Raw genomic sequence first — 19,036 nt, forward strand, 5'->3', positions numbered from 1 at the left:
GATCACATTGGTTTAAATGTTATTCTGAAAACAGAACTTAGACGTAAAGCTGCTATGCATCTTCTTTTGGTGCTGAATTTATTCATTAAAAAAATGTGCTTCTCTGAGGCTGTTTCACTATACTACCTTCTGTGGTCTCTGCCCCTGTTATCTTCAGATTTTTTGGCCACTCTCCATCATTCATTTCAGATATTGGTACCTGCCTCATTGGCTGCCTTTTCTCTCCAGAGGTGCCATTATTCTGAGTGACTTCAACATTTATGAGAATGACCTAGTCAGAATAGTCCCTTTTCAGTTCCTTGAGCTACTAGTTATCTTCGATGACCTTTTCCTTACTCCGTTTTAGTCATCTATTTCCACAAACATCCAAACATCCCCTAGATCTTGTTATCATGTCTCCTGTCTCAGATAATTCAGACATCTTTATCAACAATTACCTGTGCACTGAGCGGGTTGGTGCAACTTTTTACACTACAACCACTCCCTTACCCTCAGCAAGCACTCCAGCCCACTGACCCCTACACTGACTCCCAGGCCATCAGATTTCTTATTTTTTCACTTCTTCTAATCTAGCTCAGAGTTTTTTTAATCATTTAAAACACTGCTTTTTCTCCTTTATCCATTGCCTTTCTATTCAAAAGGCATAATCTCATTCCTGAGTGACCTCAACTGTCTGCATTGTTCATGCTTGTCCACAAATGGTGAAATGTTGTTGAAGTTTCACAACATGACACTTTGATTCTCTGATGAATTCATGGCCACTTAACTCAAATGGACTCTATGCTCCCATGATGTTACTATGTTTCTTTGATCAATAAAATCTGCCTTTCTTCTCAATGACAATTGCAAATCTTATTCACTCTCCTTTAACCTTTATCTCACCACCCTTTTACTACTGGTTATTTCAGCAGATGCTCTACTCTGAGAGAGTGACCTCGTTTTCACACATAGTCACAAACAAAGGAAGCCCTCTGCTTCCTCATATGTAACATATAACCATTTCCATCCAGCACCTATCCTATCCTTATTCACTTGATCTAAATTCCTTGACTTTCTTGGGATTTTAACGCTATCAAACTGTTTCTTTCAATTGTTAAAGAGTTCCCATTGAGGCTGGGCACAGTAGCTCACGCCTGTAATCCCAGTGCTGGTTTGGGAGGCAAAGGTAGAAGGATCATTTGAGGCCAGGAGTTTGAGACCAGCCTGGGCACATAGTGAGACCCTGTCTCTAAAAAAGAAAAAAAAAAAAATCAGCCAGGCACGGTGGTGCATGCCTGTAGTCCCAGCTACTTGAAAAGGTGAGGGTGGAGGATCACTTGAGCCCCGAAGTTTGAGGCTACAATGAGCTATTATCATACCATTGCACTACAGCGTGGGTGACAGAGTGAGACCCTGTGTCCAAAATAAAGTCAAAAAGGAGTTTTCATTGACTTTTAAATATATATGTTCAAGTCTCAAAAAACATACACACAAATCCCAACAAACAAAACCGTGAAAAGCAAAATGAAATAAACAACAAAAAATTTCTGTATTTTTCTCAAGTCCTCTTATGAATAATTTCTATTCTCTCAATTCCCTCAATGCCAACCACATTGTCTATGTTCACTGCTATCATTTCCTTACTCCCATCTCTGCCATTCACTCTTCCATCTATTTCAATCTAGTTCCCATTCCTCCCACTGTATCAAAGTATCATTAGCTAGTGACCAGTGATATCCATTTTGCTAAATGCAATGGAAATGTTCCAGTACTCATCATAATGGATAGACATCTCTGTAGTGTTTGACAACATTGGACTCTCCCTCCTGCTTGACATACTTCATTCCTTCATCCATGTTTCATTTTTTAATCTCATTTTTCCTACTCAACTTCTTAGGAAACTTCATTTCCTTCCACTTGGCCATTGAATATTGGTGTTCCTCAAGGTTTTGAAACTAGCTCCTTTCTGTTTCCTCATTTTCTATCCTCTCCTTAGGTAAAGTCATCCATACCATGTAAATATGCTTTAGCCTTGACCTCTTTCCTGAGGAACAGACCCTCTTTTCAGTCTCTTGGATGTCACAATGGCCTTCTAAAATGAAATTCATGAATGTTATTTTTCCAGTACCCTAAATTTGGTGCTTAATCCTTGGCTTTTGTCTCCTCTTTGTTACCTTTGTGAGTGATGTTATAGTATTCTGGTTACCCAGCCAAATATCTGGATACTTCCTTAATACACCCTGCACTTTTACCCCTTATAGTCGGTCCAACTGTTATTAAGTGTTGTTTGTAACTTTCTAAATACCTTTTAAATCAATTGGCTCCTCTCCATTTCTTTTGACACCATCTGAGTCCCAATTACCATATCTTTAGTCTAAACTAATGTAGAAAAGCTTCTAAGGGATTTTCTTGCATTTATTCTTGCTTCTATTTTCCAGGCCTAGCTTCTCTACTCTGCAGACAAAGGGATCTCAGAATACAGCTCTGAAAGTTTCTGCCTTGTACCGTATCTACTTGACTCTTTACCCCCACCTCATCAAATTCTTCCTATTGTTCTGGGTTCTGAGTGACCTGAGACCTTCCTACCTTTCATTCCCATCTGGTGCCACTGTTTCTCCCAGGCTCTGTACTGTGCTGCAGGGGCCTTCCATAGAGCCTCCCCATATCTGTATCCCCACCCATCTCCTCAGGGCATTTTTGCACATGCTGTTCTTGCACAGAAAGTTCCTGTCCTTCAGTCTGCCCTCATTTCCACACTCCCTTAACCTAGTTTAAAATCCTGTATTCAAAGTCTCGTCTTAAATAATACCACTTCCTCGGAGACTCTTGCCCTATTTTCTCAGCTGTGTCATTTCTCACTACCTTTCTCTGTCATAAAGCAGTTGGGAGTTCACATTGAAGGACTATGTATAATTTAGCTTATTAAATACCCCAGTAATAGGACTGGCATATAGAACCTGTTCACTTTTTAATGAATGAATTAATGAATATACCAGAATATACAGATTAACAGAGTCCAAATCAGAGTTTGAAGTATAATACTTTCATGGATTCACTGTTGGATAAATGACTTGATTCAGATCTGCACATAGTAATAAGCATAATTGAGGCATAGGGTATGAAACTGGAAGTTTGGCATTCCAAATCACCCTTGAATACTCAAGGGTGATTCTATTTTGTGCATGTCTCCATTTGTAAATTATATACTAAACTGAATTATATTTGATGAATATGTAAGTAGATTTATATAATTATCTCTTGACTATTTTTCTCTTTTACTGAATTTTTTTTGACCTTTTTTTCACCAACAGTCTTCCATTTCCTTTCTTTTATACCATGGCATTTTTTCAGTCATTATTTTGGTGCTTATTTACTATTTACGTTTCTCTCCCTCAATGTAGAAAATTCTTTGCCACTTTGGATGTCCAAATTCTCTGAAATAAATTTCCATAGAAATTTATATTATATTCATGGATCTTGGAAATTAGAAATTGCATTGTTCTGGTTGTTTAAATGCTTTCATGTGCCCTTATTGCACTGAGTTCCTGATGACAAAAGCTGTGTAGCTCATGTTAGCCTGTGCTTCATCTGGAAGATAAACCAGTATCTGCAGTAAACTTTCAGTGGCTGATGAATAAATGAGTGCCATTTGAGGTAACTTCTTTTAAAAATGTACATTTAACAGTAAAACTGTATCAAATATTATTTAAACTTTACTTGATGGTACAGAAAATACCCCCAAAACCTATCAGTTTTTATTACATTATAGAGAATCAGAAGGGCCAAGTAATGGGGATTTCTAACAGATAGAATGTTAGAAAGGCATTTACTATATTCATTTTTTTTCCTCTGTGAGAATACAACTAGACTATATTCTTGAAAATCTGGCCAGAATGAAAATACCTACATTGTCAATGAGACCTGGCACGGGCTTCCTGATTATCTGCCTCTCCCCTTCTTTTGTTCTGAAGGATCTATAGGGAGTGCCCTGATCCTCCTTGCTCTGTTTGACTCCAGGGTGAAGGATCCTGATTCCTGACTCATACTGCATGACTCCCTCTCCAGAGGTCTCCCTCCACCTTCTGGAATTGAATATGATACAGACACTCTGTAAGATTATGTAATTTTACCTCCTTTCAAAAAAATATTTTTTCTTTCTTTCTCCCATGCAATAAAAAGCTGGGGTCTATTTCTCTCTAGGTTTCCTCTGGACAGGTTGTATCTTATGAGATTTTCTTTTTTATTTTTTTCTCCTTTTTTTGCACTTTCATAGGATCCAAAAGGATGCTTAATTAGAACAACCAGCAAGGGAAAAAATCAAATATTTACTTTTTCCCTCCATTCAACATTAGGCATTGTTATAGGCATTGGGAATACCATGGAAGTGTTTTTGCTTTCAAAGTTTTTAGTGAATTATTCGGTCTTAAATCAGTGACAAAAAATTTAAAGGTTAAATATGAAAAGTGTAGTCTACATCATCACTTAACACTACCCTAAAGGGGGATATATTTTGTTCAGTGTTTACTTATAGAATACTTTATTATTTCATTAATCAGTTTGAGAAACCTCACAAATTTCATAAAATTTTAGTATGAGATACAAAATTTTGTTTTATGTATGATTTTCAAAACTTTCCTCAGTTAATTCCCTTTCTACCATTTTTAGTAACTCCCCCAAAATCACTGATATCAAGAACAAGTATTGTTATCCTATTAAACTAACTTGAACTTTAAAAAAAAAACTTTTAAAAATATTCCTTTCATATTTAAATATGGTTTTGAAAACAAGAGAAGTGAATTCAGTTTGAAGTGCATTAATCATCCATTAACATTACAGTAGGCTCCACTATTTTTCTTCCAGAGATATGGAATTAACTTGAGAAAAAGCAATCTAAAATTTTCCAGGAAAAAATTAGCAAAAAATTATTACACTTAATTTATTAAACTTATACCATTAATTTCATTTTCCTTTATCCTATTTCATCTGGAATATACAGAGAAGTAACTTGAAAACAACTGTGCTTTCTCTCTGGGGGAAAAGAAGGAAAGACAAATGACAACAAATGGTATTCAAATCACACAGAGCTTTAGAAATTAACATCCTTGTAAATATGCAGTGCAAAGCCTTGCTTCGGGACACATTCTTTATAAGAAATTATAAATTTGTTGATTTTTAGAAAATGGTATTGGCAGTGATATGCTTTCAAGCCTTTTATCCAAATATTTTAAAGAACAAAAAGTACATTAATCAAACGTTCAAAGTTTAAACACACATACACATACACGCAACCCCTCAAAACACCAATATATTTCTACAATAATGAGATTACAATGCCAACTTTTGTATAAATTGTTGATCCCCCAAATCGAAAGCTTCACACATAATTTAAGTTTCCTTAGTAAAGTCTTTTAATAAAATAGACTTTTTAAAAAAGTAGGAATATGATTAAAAATATCTGGAAAAGCATTGTCACATAGCAACATGATAGAGTTATGAAGAAGATAGGGTGAGGTCCAGAAGAATAAATAGGTTTAAACTTTGGAAAGTTCAGGTTAGGGGGAAAATAATGTTTTGCTATAGAAGAACAGTTGATAGAATTAACTGCCTAAGGAGAATATGAAATACCCTGGCCAGAAAGGCAAAGACTGCTAAAAAGAGGAGAACAAAATAATGCTGATTTTAGAAGTATAATTTACTATGCCAATTTGGTATATATACTTTAATTTCTAATATTTAAAAAATGCTATTGTGTAAAACTATAACTTTAATTTCTAGATAGAGAATTCTTCCATATGAATTTTTAAAAATCAAACATATATGGCTCTTTAAAGGGAAATAATCCCCAAATATTTATGTCATAAATGAGCAACAGTTTTGGAATATGTGCCTTGCAAAAGGTTTTGTAAGTGTTTTAAAATCATTTTCTCAGTTTATACCCACATAAATATTACTATTTCTTTTTACAAATGAGGAATCGCAAGCTTTTTGATATTAGGTAACATGTCTTACACAGGTCCCAAAAATAGCAAGTAGCAAAGCTAATCTCAAAACTGGAGGTATTTAATGCCAAAGCCAGTTTCCTTTATTGCTCTGCTACTTTTCTTCTAAATACCTGTTTAAATAACCTTATTGATCTAATCAAGTTAACATATTTATTTATATAATTTCTCTTTGTATGTTACAAAGTAGGAAAGAATTAAAGACAGATGTATGTCTAGGGCTGATCTCATCCTCCACAAAATGAATTTATTTCTTAAATATTTTTACTTCATTCCTATCTCCAATCACTTTGAGTAATTGGCCCACCAAAAATTACCAAGTATCAAATGACAAAGTTAATAATAAAATCACTGGTTTTCCTCAGCAAATTTTCTTGGTACCAAGTATGATAAGCTTATTTAAGCTCATGCACACTTTGGAGAGAAACAAGAACAAAATATTTTTAAGATATTGAAAGGTACCGTGTGTGCTGTAGGTACATTCATAGGTAGTGTTTTGATTGTTTTTATTTTTATGTTGAAGCTTCTTTGGGCCTAAATGAAGCATCTGTTAAAACTTTAGTTTGCAGTTCGAGTTTTCTATTAGAGTTTCTGCTAGAGTGAAGAAGTGTCTGAGGGACAAACAGTCCTGTATCCCCAGAAAACAAGGAATAGAGACTGCGACAAGATGGTGGAGGACAGGAATGGGAATGTTTGGCTCTTTTTTAGGTATCCATTTTGGTACCCTATCCAGAAGCAAATACGTGGTTGATTTTGTGATCTTTTGTGTAAACTTCAAAAGACAAAGAATATTGAAGCCTATTTTGACTGTTGGATTGCTTTTTCAAAATGGAATATACAGGTGGTTAGAGTGGGGTGGATATGGATTATAATGGGAAATTTCTTGAATTTCTTTTCAAAGTGTGCATCTATGGGAATATCCTTAAGGGTAAATACATGAGTCATTGCATGGTAAATATTGCAGATTCCTGTGGCCAAATAATGTTTAAGATAAAGAATACACTAACCTACAATGCCTGGATTCAATCCATATGTGCTACTTAGGCAAGCAACAGATTGTTCTGTTCCCCACAATAAGTACTAAATCTGATTTTGTTAGTTTTTAGGTGATGGTAAGGATGGAGATCAGAACAGTTTTCTTGGGAGAATGTTCCTTGACCTACAGCCAGGATTCCTAGAGAAAACTATAAATCTCATTTTTTTCAGAGTTGCTAGTAGCTGCAGTTAAAAAACAAACTAATTTTCAGTGAAATGGACATAAAAGAAAATTAGAGTTTTTTCTCTGTCCAAACTGGGTAGGAGCAGTTACTTCTCAGGAAGCATCTTTTTTATTCCTAGACCTTAAAAAAAAATTTCAGGAGAATTGAGGAGTCTTAGTATTGGAATTGACTTTGAATATCATTTGTCCGGTTACTCCATCAGATGTTAGAATGTCTTCCAGCAACCTGTCGATACCCTAGACCTGAGTAACACTAGTTAAAGATTTGATAGCACTGGACTTTGTTGCCAGATGAAACCTGGGGGACTCCTCTGGAGCAATGTCTGGGGAACATCTTTTAATGCTGGAGGCTGATATCAGCTTTGTTTGGCAGGCATATTACATTATTGAATACTGGTTCCATCATCAGCTAAGTCCCCCAGGTTTCCTTATATAAATGTTTAAACTAGGTCTCTGTCCTTTTATATTCATGGTGATTTTTTAAAAATCCTGATTTATTTGCTCTATCATATATGTAGTCATCTCCTTTAAGATCTTATTTCATCATTTTTTAAATGACTACTAAAAACAATGTAAAATTTGTGTATCTCAAACTTTCTCATAATATGATGTCTTTGTAAATCATAATGATTTTATTAGTAAAAATGCATTTTTCCATTTTGCCAAGAGAGGAAATAACACAAGTAGTATAAATATATTTTTACCACATTAAATAAAGAGTCACAGCATTACGATCTTCATTAACTAGGTAATAACAAAGATAATACCAAATGTGCTAGATGGCATGCAGAATCCATATGTGAGTGTTGGAGCGGAAGGAAGAGAGAAATTTCTATGGCTGGGTAGAGTCTTGACTAGCAGAGAGGAAAAACAGAGAAAGGTCACAGGAGAGGAAGAACTGGGAGCAAGACGGTCTGCTCAGAGCAAGTATAGGTATGGTGAATGCTTCCTCCTTGAATAAGCAAATGATGATTTGTTAGTAGGACCTTCTTAGACCCTGTCCATGCCCACTCTGGCTTTTGCTCCCTAAGCAAACAAGAGAGCCACTTGTTAGGTGGGACCAGGAATCCATTCCAACCAGGGCAATGGCAGTGTCTTAATTTTGAAGGTCACAATAAAAAGATACTGAATCCTCATGCCTGTAATCCCAGCACTTTGGGAGGCCGAGGCGGGCGGATCACGAGCAGGAGATCGAGACCGTCCTGGCTAACACGGTGAAACCCCGTCTCTACTAAAAATACAAAAAAATTAGCTGGGTGTGGTGGTGGGCGCCTGTAGTCCCAGCTACTGGGGAGGCTGAGGCAGGAGAATGGCCTAAACCTGGGAGGCGGAGCTTGCAGTGAGCCGAGACTGTGCCACTGTGCTCCAGCCTGGGAGACAGAGCAAGACTCCGTCTCAAAAAAATAAAAAAAAGATACCGAATCCTTGAATGGGGGTAAGAAAGAATTCTTTAAGAAGCTGAGAAGAGGATGATTACTGAAGGGTGACTGAGAATACCAAGATATCATTTGTTAGTTTCCCATTTTTGCCTACGGTTAATCCTGTCTATTTCTACATGTCTTCTGATAAGTAGAAGGTATTTTTGTTATTCTTTTTTTCTTGATTGACTCCATCCTATTTTCCTCTTTAAAGGACCACTCACTGTGCATTGTAACTCATGTGAATTATGAAGTTTTTGATATTTTTTAAAGTATTAGGTACAACATTGTCTAATTTACTCATCATGTATTGAGTGCCTGGTACATAGTGCAGTTTTTATAAATATTTTATTTGAAGCGAACTGAACCTCCTCCGAAGACCCAAGAAAACATATCCCCTGAAGACCTACCAAAGCTCTACCTCCCTTGAATGAAGGTCCAACGAGTTGAAAAATCAGTTCCTGATGAGTTAAATCCTTACCAGTGACAGGTGATAATCTGAAAGCATGGACATTGTTGTGATTATTACCTTTACTGTGCCTGGAATTGTGGTCAGCAGTTCTTTGATGCTTTAATTTGGATTTCACCATTTTTGAGCTTGTTTGGTGATCAATGAATGTGTAGCAAAGAGCAGCATAGTTTGACTGCCTGGGATGTAACATCTTTTATTTTGATTTTGGAGATTTCAGGTTTGGGCTCTGCAATATTCTGATGGTCTCTCATTACATCCCTGCAATATATTCTACAAGTAATAAAAGCCAGCACGTGTCACTGACAAACTCTGTAATTATTCTACTTTATTTTATACTTGCTTTGATGCAGCTGTAAATTAGACTCAATGTAATTTAATGGTTTTCACATATACATCCTGTTTTCTTGGTAAAAGAATTGCACAACTGTATTTTAAGAAAGAGAACTGAGAGTTGTAAAATTGGGTTCAGCTTTAGACTGGGTGCAGTGGCTCATGCCTGTAATCCCAGCACTTTGGGAGGCTCAGGTGAGTGGATTATCTGAGGTCACGAGTTTGCGACCAGCCTGGCCAACACTGTAAAACCTTGTTTCTACTAAAAATGCAAAAATTAGCTGGGCATGGTGTTAGGTCCCTGTAATCCCAGCTACTCTTGAGGTTGAGGCAGGAGAATCTCTTGAGCACCAGAGGTGGAGATTGCAGTGAGCGAGATCATGCCACTGCACTCCAGCCTGGGTGACAGAGCTAGACCCTGTCTCAACAAAAAAAAAGAAAAAACAAAGAAATAAATTTTTTTTGTTCAGCTTGAAACTGAGTTTCATACCTAAATTTTATAGGTAAGGGACAGATTACAGAAATATGACATTTCACGCATGGGGGTTCCATGTGAAAAGGATACAGTCAGACTTTGAAACTAAGTGCAAACTTTAGTAGGTTATACTCATGTTAGAATAAGGGTAAATATTGTAATGCCAATGAGAATTATTTTGGACTTAGTCATGAGCCTATAAAAACGTTTCAATTTTTTATTGCTTAGAGTTAGGCACTTGAAAAACAATTGATATAAAAATGAGTTCAATGAAAAGATGAGAAGAATTGAAATAGGTTGATTAGAAGATAAATGATAAAGCATGGGAACATGCTTGCTCTGAGATTAACATTCTTGGGTCTCTCTGATCCATCATTTGATGTACATTGTCCCATTAGGATTTGAACAGGGACTTCATTTTTTTCCCACTCCTCTCACAGTTTAAAGGTTCAGTTTATTCCAGTGCCACTCCTACACTGTCTTGTATTTAGAAACGACAGCATGATAATCTGTGTTTTAATACTCCCTTGAATGATAAGATTTCTATTCATTCTTATTTAATCTTGCTTTCCAGGAATTCATTTTGTGAACATAATTATCACCGTAACTCTGAAGTTACAGGTTTTTTTTTTTTTAATTTTTTTATTCCAGGAGCAACATATACTGTGACAGCTCACATGCTTCTGTTTTTTTTAGTACACATTTTTCTATCTGAAACGTCTTTGGCAGTTTAGTAAATTGTAGGCATCAGTAGAATTATAAAGATAAAATGTCAATCAAAATATCGAGCAGGACTGTGCATACTGATACTAATTATCTGTATGTCAAGGTTCAAATAAAAGTACGGGTTAACAAAGTCAGACCCTTTCTAAAATGCATTTAGGGAGCTAATTCTATACATTATACAGTTCATCTCCATTATAACTTTCATTTGTGTGTGTGTGTGTGTGTGTGTGCACGCGCATGTTTCTGTGGTTTTAGGAAATATATTTACATAGCTATGTTGGTTTTATCCTGTTAATTATTAATCCTGAGGGTACACCAGGACAGAGAGGGGTGTGGGGCAGAGATCAAACATAGCGGAAGTTAGCTTTATGCACTTGTACTTTTAGAAGGTTTAGTTCTGGAATTATATTACTTGAAATGGGATGGGCTAGGCTTAAGTCAAGCTCAGGCTGAGTATGTTAAGTGTGCCTAGAATATGTCAAGATTGCTTTGAAAATCTTTCACCCATTTACTCACTAGTCATTTATCCATTCATTCATCAAACAACAATGGAATACCTACTAAGTACTCCAAAAAACAGAGATCAAGTAGGAGGAAATATAAATTATCATACATCTTATTGAATACCATAAAAGAATAAACAATATTCTGTAGGTGTCTAGAAGAATGGGAATTTTCTTCCTCTGATTATACAGTGTTTCATAAAGCACTTGCTTATAGTCATAGAAGTTCCAGAAGGTAATAAAATGCCTCATGGGAGTTTGCATGAATTTTCAGCCCAGGAATAATTGAGTTCAAATCCCTGCTTTTTCACTTACTAGTTGTATGACCCTGAAAAAGGATTTTCAAAATGAGTCAATAAAACATGTTAAAAGTGATGTTTACCTTATCCACTGATATAAAAAATAAATAACATAATGTTTGTGACAATATCTCTCAGCACTTGGCTCAGAGTAGACATTTATTGAATTAACACAGGTAGAGTGTCTTATTACCAAGAAAAGTGCTGATTAAATCAATAGGAGCTTTTATAGATTTAAATTCTTCAATTGTAAATTCTTCCATCATAAATGTTTATGGATTATGATTTTACATTTTTTCTATTTGGTATTCAGGTCAAAATGAAACTGCTACAGACTTTTAAAGGACTTAATTAATTAGTTAATTTATTTTTTTTTGAGACAAGGTCTTACTCTGTAGCCCAGGCTGGAATGCAGTGGCATAATCACGGTTCACTGCAGCGTCCACTTACCCAGAGCCCTCTGAGTAGCTGGGACCACATACCAGCTGTGTGCCACCACACCCCACACCCAGATAATTTTTTCCTTTTTGTTTTTAGAGATGGGGATTTCCTCTGTTGCAAGGCTGGTCTTAAGCTTCTGGTCTTAAGAGATCTGCCCTCTTTGGCCTTCCAAACTGCTGAGATTACAGATACGAGTCACCATGCCTGGCAATTACCAGTCTAAAATGAAGTCTACATAAGTCAATCAAATGTATCATTCTAAAGTAGTACTGTCCAACAAATAGTGTGAGCTACGTATATAATTTCAAAAGCAGTTGAAATTAATTTCAATAATCTATTTATTTAACTGAATATATCCAAAATATTTCAATATGTTGTCAATATAAAAATTAGCATTGCTTTAGTTTTTTAATTTAAATTTTAATTAAAATAAAATTTAAAAATTCAGTTTCTCATTTTTACCAGCCACATTTCAAGTGCTTAATAGCCACATGAGGCTAGGTAGTGGCTACTGTGTTAGTGCAGAGGTAAAGCATTTCTTTCATAGATCATTTTATTTATTATTATTATTTTGAGATGGAGTCTCGCTCTGTCACCCAGTCTGGAGTGCAGTGGCGCGATCTCAGCTCACTGCAACCTCCACCTCCTGGGTTCAAGTAATTCTCCTGCCTCAGCCTCCTGAGTAGCTGGGACTAGGGGCATGTCGCCATGTCCGGCCAATTTTTTTTTTTTTTTGTATTTTAGTAGAGACGGGTTTTCGCCGTGTTGCCCAGGCTGGTCACGAACTCCTAAGCTCAGGCAGTCTGCGCACCTCAGCCTCCCAAAGTGCTGGGATTACAGGTATGAGCCACTGCACCCGGCCTCACAGATCATTTTAATGGCCACTTATGATTTAAAATTATTAGGAAACCAAACTCAAATATCAGATAGGGAGCTTTTATAACAAGATAATACTGTATGTTAACTTCTTTTGGAAAAAGAATAAACTTACTTTTCTTTTCAGGACCTTCTATCCACAATGAGATAGACACATAGCTTTATTAAGATATGAATTACTAGTTAACATTTGCTTTTAATTTTCAGTTAGCTAGAAGCAGAAAGGTAATAATTTAAATATACTGTATTATTTTGGGAAGAGTTTTATTCCTGAGAACACTTATAATCAATATGACTACAATATAATCTGTGTTTGCAGATTATATTGCAAATGTAAAATTTGGGGCAGAACAGTCATTTTTATTATAAAGAATACATTGATTTCCATAGCAGACAAAACATAATTAAGCTATACAGAGCACTCCTAAAGGATGTATAAGCACATCCAATCTTGGCTTCTGACATGTGTGAGTCAAAAGTGTTTCTTTTTTAAACATTTATTTTGTTTTTTAAGAGATAGCTTGCTATGTTGCCCAGGCTGGATGGGAATTCCTGGTTTCAAGGGATCCTCCCACCTCAGCCCCCCAAGTAACTGGGACAACAGGCATGTGCTACCATGCCTGGCTTAAAATGTTCTCTTTTTACTTGACATTCTCCAATTTTCCTGGCTGCTTTGAGACTTATTGTTAGTTCTTTCATAAAAGTCAAAGAATTCATTTTAGAGTACATGATATTATAAAAGTCCAATAAATAAAACGATATTTGTGAAATTCTCTGTGGGGTTTTAGTTGTGTCAGCTGACCACACTCTTTCCTTTGATTATTAACCACTATTAAGCCTCATATACATAAAGCTCCAGTGTTTCACAAAGTGGCTTTTTTATTTCAGGAAAATAAGGTGGTTCTAATACTTACAGAAAAGGTTGTTGACCATCTTGATTTTATTAATATGTGGTTAAACTGCTTTATTCAAATTGATAGGCTGAAAAATGTTTATAGTCTTAGGGACCCTATTTCAGTACATGATTTTTTTAGGGCTGCATTCAATTTTAGGTTGAACCTGAAGTTCTGGGGAGATTCCAATTGGGCGAATTCATCTGGAGTCCCTTTCAATGATTCTAGTGGTCTCTACATTCTACTCCTGGGTAATGTTTCAGGATTCCTAGGGAAGTAGGGATCTATAGGTCCTCTTAGGGCAAATTTATAACTAAGTCAAATGGCTCAGAGAGGGTCTCTCCCTCAATAACTAGACAAGGCTTATCATTCCTTCTATTCCTAATATGTGCCTCTAGATATTTCTTAGCTGTCCTCATGTTTGGCCTGTAGACAGAAAACTTCCCCTAGTGTGTTCGTACACACGTGACAATTGGTAAAAGACATTTAATCTCTCCTTAGAATTATACTACCATGGAGTTGTATTATGTACTTGGCCACTCAACAAATGCTTGTAGAATCGATAAATTATATTGTGGTTCACACTCGGGTACACAGTGTCAGGTGCAGTTGAGAAATGTTTTTCTTTAAGCTTCTGAATATACAATAGGAATTTAAATTTTTTTGAGCATCCCAGAATATCCATTACAAATTATACAAAATTGGTTGCAAGTATTATTTCTATCCAATATACCAAAATTACTAACATGTCTGTCTATTTCCCACTTTCCAATTACATAAATTTTCATTTAGGATCATTGTTGCACGATAACCCTCCAAATAACTGTTATGCAAAGGAAATATGTACCACTAAAGTGTAAGTACCACTAAAGTGTAAGTAAAGGAAATAAGTACCACTAAAGTGTAAAGCAGAGTAGAATGCATCTGAAGAGTGAGGAAGCACATTTGACTGGAAACAAAGCTTTAAGGAGGGGAAGGCATATTATCTCAACCATTGTGAGATAATAGTTTAATTTGAAAAATATTTAGTCAGTGATGACTTTAAGCCAGAAATGTGCTATGAACTGAGGATTCAAGGAATCAGCAAAGCACAGTTTCTTGCCATCAATGAGCTTATACAATAATGGAAGAATTTAGGCATGCATGTTTTGTTGAGAAGTGTTTGATGGTAGAGATAGAACAGTAGAAAGACTACTTGAATGAAAATTATCGTGGCATTAAGGCATGAAGCAAGGGGAATATTAAAAGAACAGGAAGTAATCTCAGCTTAAAGGGAGCAATTTGTGGAGAAGGAGCAACAGGAGATAGAAAGCTAGAAAGATTATTTGATCCAACACAAGTAGTGAAATATTTTAAGTAGGAACGTGATGTATATAGCTTTTTACTGCAGGCAAAATAAAGTTAAGTGGAAGGAATCTGAAAATCAGATAGGAGTCTGTACATGTATAAAATTCGTGTTAAGAAAAGTTACTAGTAGGAAGTGAAGAGAAAGGGAAAGGACAGATTTAAGTCGAATGATTGACGACTGATTAGATGAAAGTAGAAGGAGGAGTCAAAAATGACTCAGGTTTTGAAACTAAATATGCAGGTAGTACTGTAAACAAAAATAGGGATGACAAAGCAGAAAATATGAGTTCTGTTTTAGATGCACTAAATTGGAGATGCCTATAGAACACCCAGGAATAGAGTTCTAACAAGAAATTGAAAATGTAAAATTAGAACTTGAGAGATAAGTATGGTCAAAAGATACAAATATACAAGTTGTTGAGAGCGGTGTGATTTCTTAAACTAAATGCCTCAAAAATGCGTATAAATGATAGAAGGTAGGAGATAAGTTCTGCAAAAAGATAAAGGACTGCTAACTCAATAAAATTTTGGGGAATCTATGGCTGGTGTATTTTCCAAAGTGAAGATCAGGTTACTACATCTTCTAGCCCCATGCAATTAAGAAAGTGACCTAATATTTAATGAGTCTCTCAGTTTTAGAGTCATTTTTTAACAGCTAATACTCTGTTTCAACCTATTTAACAAATAATACTCAAAGACTGTAAGTTTTGATTGGGATCCAGTACAAGAAAAGATTCTCTACTTCATCCAGGCTAGCTACATTGTAAACTATTCTTATACTTGGTTCTTATGACCCTGATTAGATCTATGGTGTTCACGGTATCTGTATCAGAATATGAGACTGTTGGAGCCTGGCGAAAGACCCAATAGGAAAATCAAATAGGATTTCCAGAGTTTAATGATAAAGCTTTACTCCTTTCATGGAATAACTATTTTCTTTCTAAGAAAGAGCTCTTACTTGTTGGACTCTGCTGCCATAAAGCCCACATGACCCCAAGCTGCCCTGCTTTTTATGTGATTGCTTATTCTAGGCCCTGAACTCCTTCAGGACAAGATATTTCAGCTTATTTGTTGGATGACCAAATCTTAGCCAGGTGTTCAGCAATTATTAATCGCTCAAATTATATTGATCAAAAGTCCATTCCCTTGGCCCTATAGTTATTGCTATTAGTCTGTCTGTCTGTTTGTCTATCTATCTACCATTTTTGATGGAGAAGTAAAATTGGAAAGAGCACTAATATTTCAACAGCAGAGAAATGGTTGACTAAAGTATGGAATATAGACATAATAGAATGTTTTTCCATTATTCAAACCTGTGATTTTAAACAATGCTGATGACATGGAACCAAACAGGATGTAATTCTAAAATATAATGCATAAAACTGTAAATACAGCAAGCTCACAATTTCATGTACAAATCCACATAATTATGAAGGAAATAAACATGACAAGAATTCCTCTGAGGGTGGGAACAGTTTTTGTTTAGGAATACATATTGAGTCTATTCAAGTAGAAAATAAAACACACAGATTATGGGTTAATAGGAAAATGAAACAGAGTCAGAGTGAAAAGAATGACAAACAGAATGCATTTTATGTCAGATAGTCAGGGAAAGCTTCTCTGACAGGTACGAAGTGAGCAGAAGTTTGATGGAATATAGAGACATGCCATGCTGGAAAGATTTAGTGAAGAGTGTGATGGAGTAGAGAGATCACCTTGATTAGTTCCCAGGTGAGTAGTTAGCCTTAGCCATGGGTGCACAGCCATGAGTGCAAGCAAGTGGTTCACGATTAAGGCAGGCATCTGGCTGCTTCTGCAGGTAGGCTAACAGGTATTGTGGTGGGAGTTTATAAACATTCCCTTCTAATTGCTTCTGTCTTCTCAATACAATAAGCAAGGTCATCAAATAAGAATGAGAAAAAGTAAGAGAAGAGGGGGATAATGAGATCATTGTGTAAGACAGGGGAGAGTAAATAGACATTTAATTTTAAACGTATATAGCTATTAGTTTGTGTGAATTTCTAACTTATCCCTACGTAAGCATTTTTCTGGTTCATCTCACTTTACATCTCTTCCATCCCTTCTTGAACAAAGTGCCAAACTGCCAGAAAATAAAAGTGAAAACTTGCTCAGTTCTAAAACTCCCAAAGTACCTTGTTATAACCAAAATATTCAATTGTTTTTGCTGATGAGGTAATTGAATTTTTCTCTCCACTCAACAGGGTGGTGGTGATTGTCCAGAAATGAGTATTGGAGCTATAAAAATTGCCTTGGAAATTTCTCTTCCTGGTTCTTTCATCTATGTTTTCACTGATGCTCGGTCCAAAGATTACCGGCTCACCCATGAGGTTCTGCAACTTATCCAACAGAAACAGTCACAAGTGAGTAAGAATCAATCCCAACATACTGCATTCTGTCTAAATGCAGTAGGTAAGAGATTGCCTGTCTTCTTTGACTGTTCCATATGTGGTCAATAACAAAAATTATGATTATCCACATGTATGTTCTCCAATATGTATATGTCATCTAATTTAAACATATTAAACATAGATGTGATATTTATACATAGCATATGAATGCCTTGTTTTTCAGTATGGAGAAGACATGATTGGGGATTAATTAAGGTACTTGTTACCATTTTTTCCTTATAACTGACAAAACATAGGCCTAACCAAAAAAGACTTATATTCCAATGTTATCTCTGACGTGGAATCATGCCTGAGTCAGAGTTATTCTTTGTATCAGCTATTGCCGCATGACAAACTTTTCAAACACTCAATGGTCTAAAACAATAAGCATTTATTTCTCCCATGTTCACAGAGCTCAGTTGATCTAAGCCAGGCTTGCTCACTGGTGTGTCTGGGGAATAGTATGGGTTTTGCTTATCTAAGCTTGACTGTCAGGAGACCTGGCTTTGCCTCATAGTTGTCTTACCCTTAACAAGTTAAGTTAACTTAACAGTAAGTTAGTTTAGGCACGTCCTTCTCATGGCCATGGCAGAAACACTTAAGAGCAAATGGAAATACATATAAGCCCTTTTGGGTCTCAGCCCAGACCTTGTAGAATGTCATTTTTGCCTCATGGTATTGGCCAAAGGAAGTTACATGGACAAGCTTAGATTCAAAGATGACAAAATAAGCTCTACCTCTTTTATAAGAAGAAATTCAGAATCTTTTAACTGAGTGATACAGGGAGGGGTGAGGAATTGAGGCCGTTCTGTGATCTAGCATAGTCATGGTCTCATTTCTACTTCTACAGCTTTTAGCCTACACTTCTGAAATAGAAATCACTATGTTCCTATATGAGTTCACTATTAAACAGAGTATAAAGTCAATAATTATATACACATACATTTATACACACACACACACACACACACACACACACACACACTCATATATTCTACTTGCCCAGTAATGTGTTAACACAATAGGTACTCGATACGTACTTTTTTTATTTCTGGAAACCCTTTACACTGTTTCTTTCTTTTTTTTTTTTTTTTTTTTTATCATAGGTGGTATTTGTACTGACTGGAGATTGTGATGACAGGACCCATATTGGATATAAAGTCTATGAAGAAATTGCCTCTACAAGTTCCGGTCAAGTGTTCCATCTGGACAAAAAACAAGTTAATGAGGTCAGTTTAATAAAAGGAGTCTACTTTATTACCAGCTGCCTTATCAAAATCGGTTAGGCCAGCCTAATTATGACAGATTTGATTTCAAAAACAATTTTAACCAAAAGGTATTACTCTTAGGCCACAGTTCAATAAAGGCATTGAATAATGTGAAGTAATGTAGATATATTTAATGTTAATTTTTAGATTGTATTACTTATAGCAACAAACTGTTTAATTTAACTGTTTAATTTTATGGGAATCAAAAATTTTTGTTGTTGTTCAGTAAGGTCAATTTGTGTTTGTGATGAATAACTTTCATATGACTATTAAAATGAGGCTTAACTGGTTACTGAAGTAGAATGTGAAAAAGTTAATTATTGAGCAAAATTCTAATGTAAGAAAATTTAGTATTTTCCTTTTTTTTTGTTTTTTTTTTTTTT

The 19,036-nt window shown here is 35.7% G+C and overlaps 1 protein-coding gene across 1 annotated transcript in view; it reads left to right on the forward strand.

Annotated features, from left to right (window-relative positions):
• Window positions 1–19,036, forward strand: part of HMCN1 (hemicentin 1) — a 461,695-nt gene that overhangs the window by 107,270 nt on the left and 335,389 nt on the right. The window contains exons 3-4 of the mRNA XM_011934184.1: window positions 17,200–17,358; window positions 18,492–18,614. Coding sequence (XP_011789574.1) covers window positions 17,200–17,358; window positions 18,492–18,614 — 282 coding nt within the window. The remainder of the gene's footprint in view (window positions 1–17,199; window positions 17,359–18,491; window positions 18,615–19,036) is intronic.

The sequence above is a fragment of the Colobus angolensis genome, unplaced genomic scaffold, assembly GCF_000951035.1.
Source record: "Colobus angolensis palliatus isolate OR3802 unplaced genomic scaffold, Cang.pa_1.0 Scaffold132, whole genome shotgun sequence".
Classification (NCBI taxonomy): Eukaryota; Metazoa; Chordata; class Mammalia; order Primates; family Cercopithecidae; genus Colobus; species Colobus angolensis.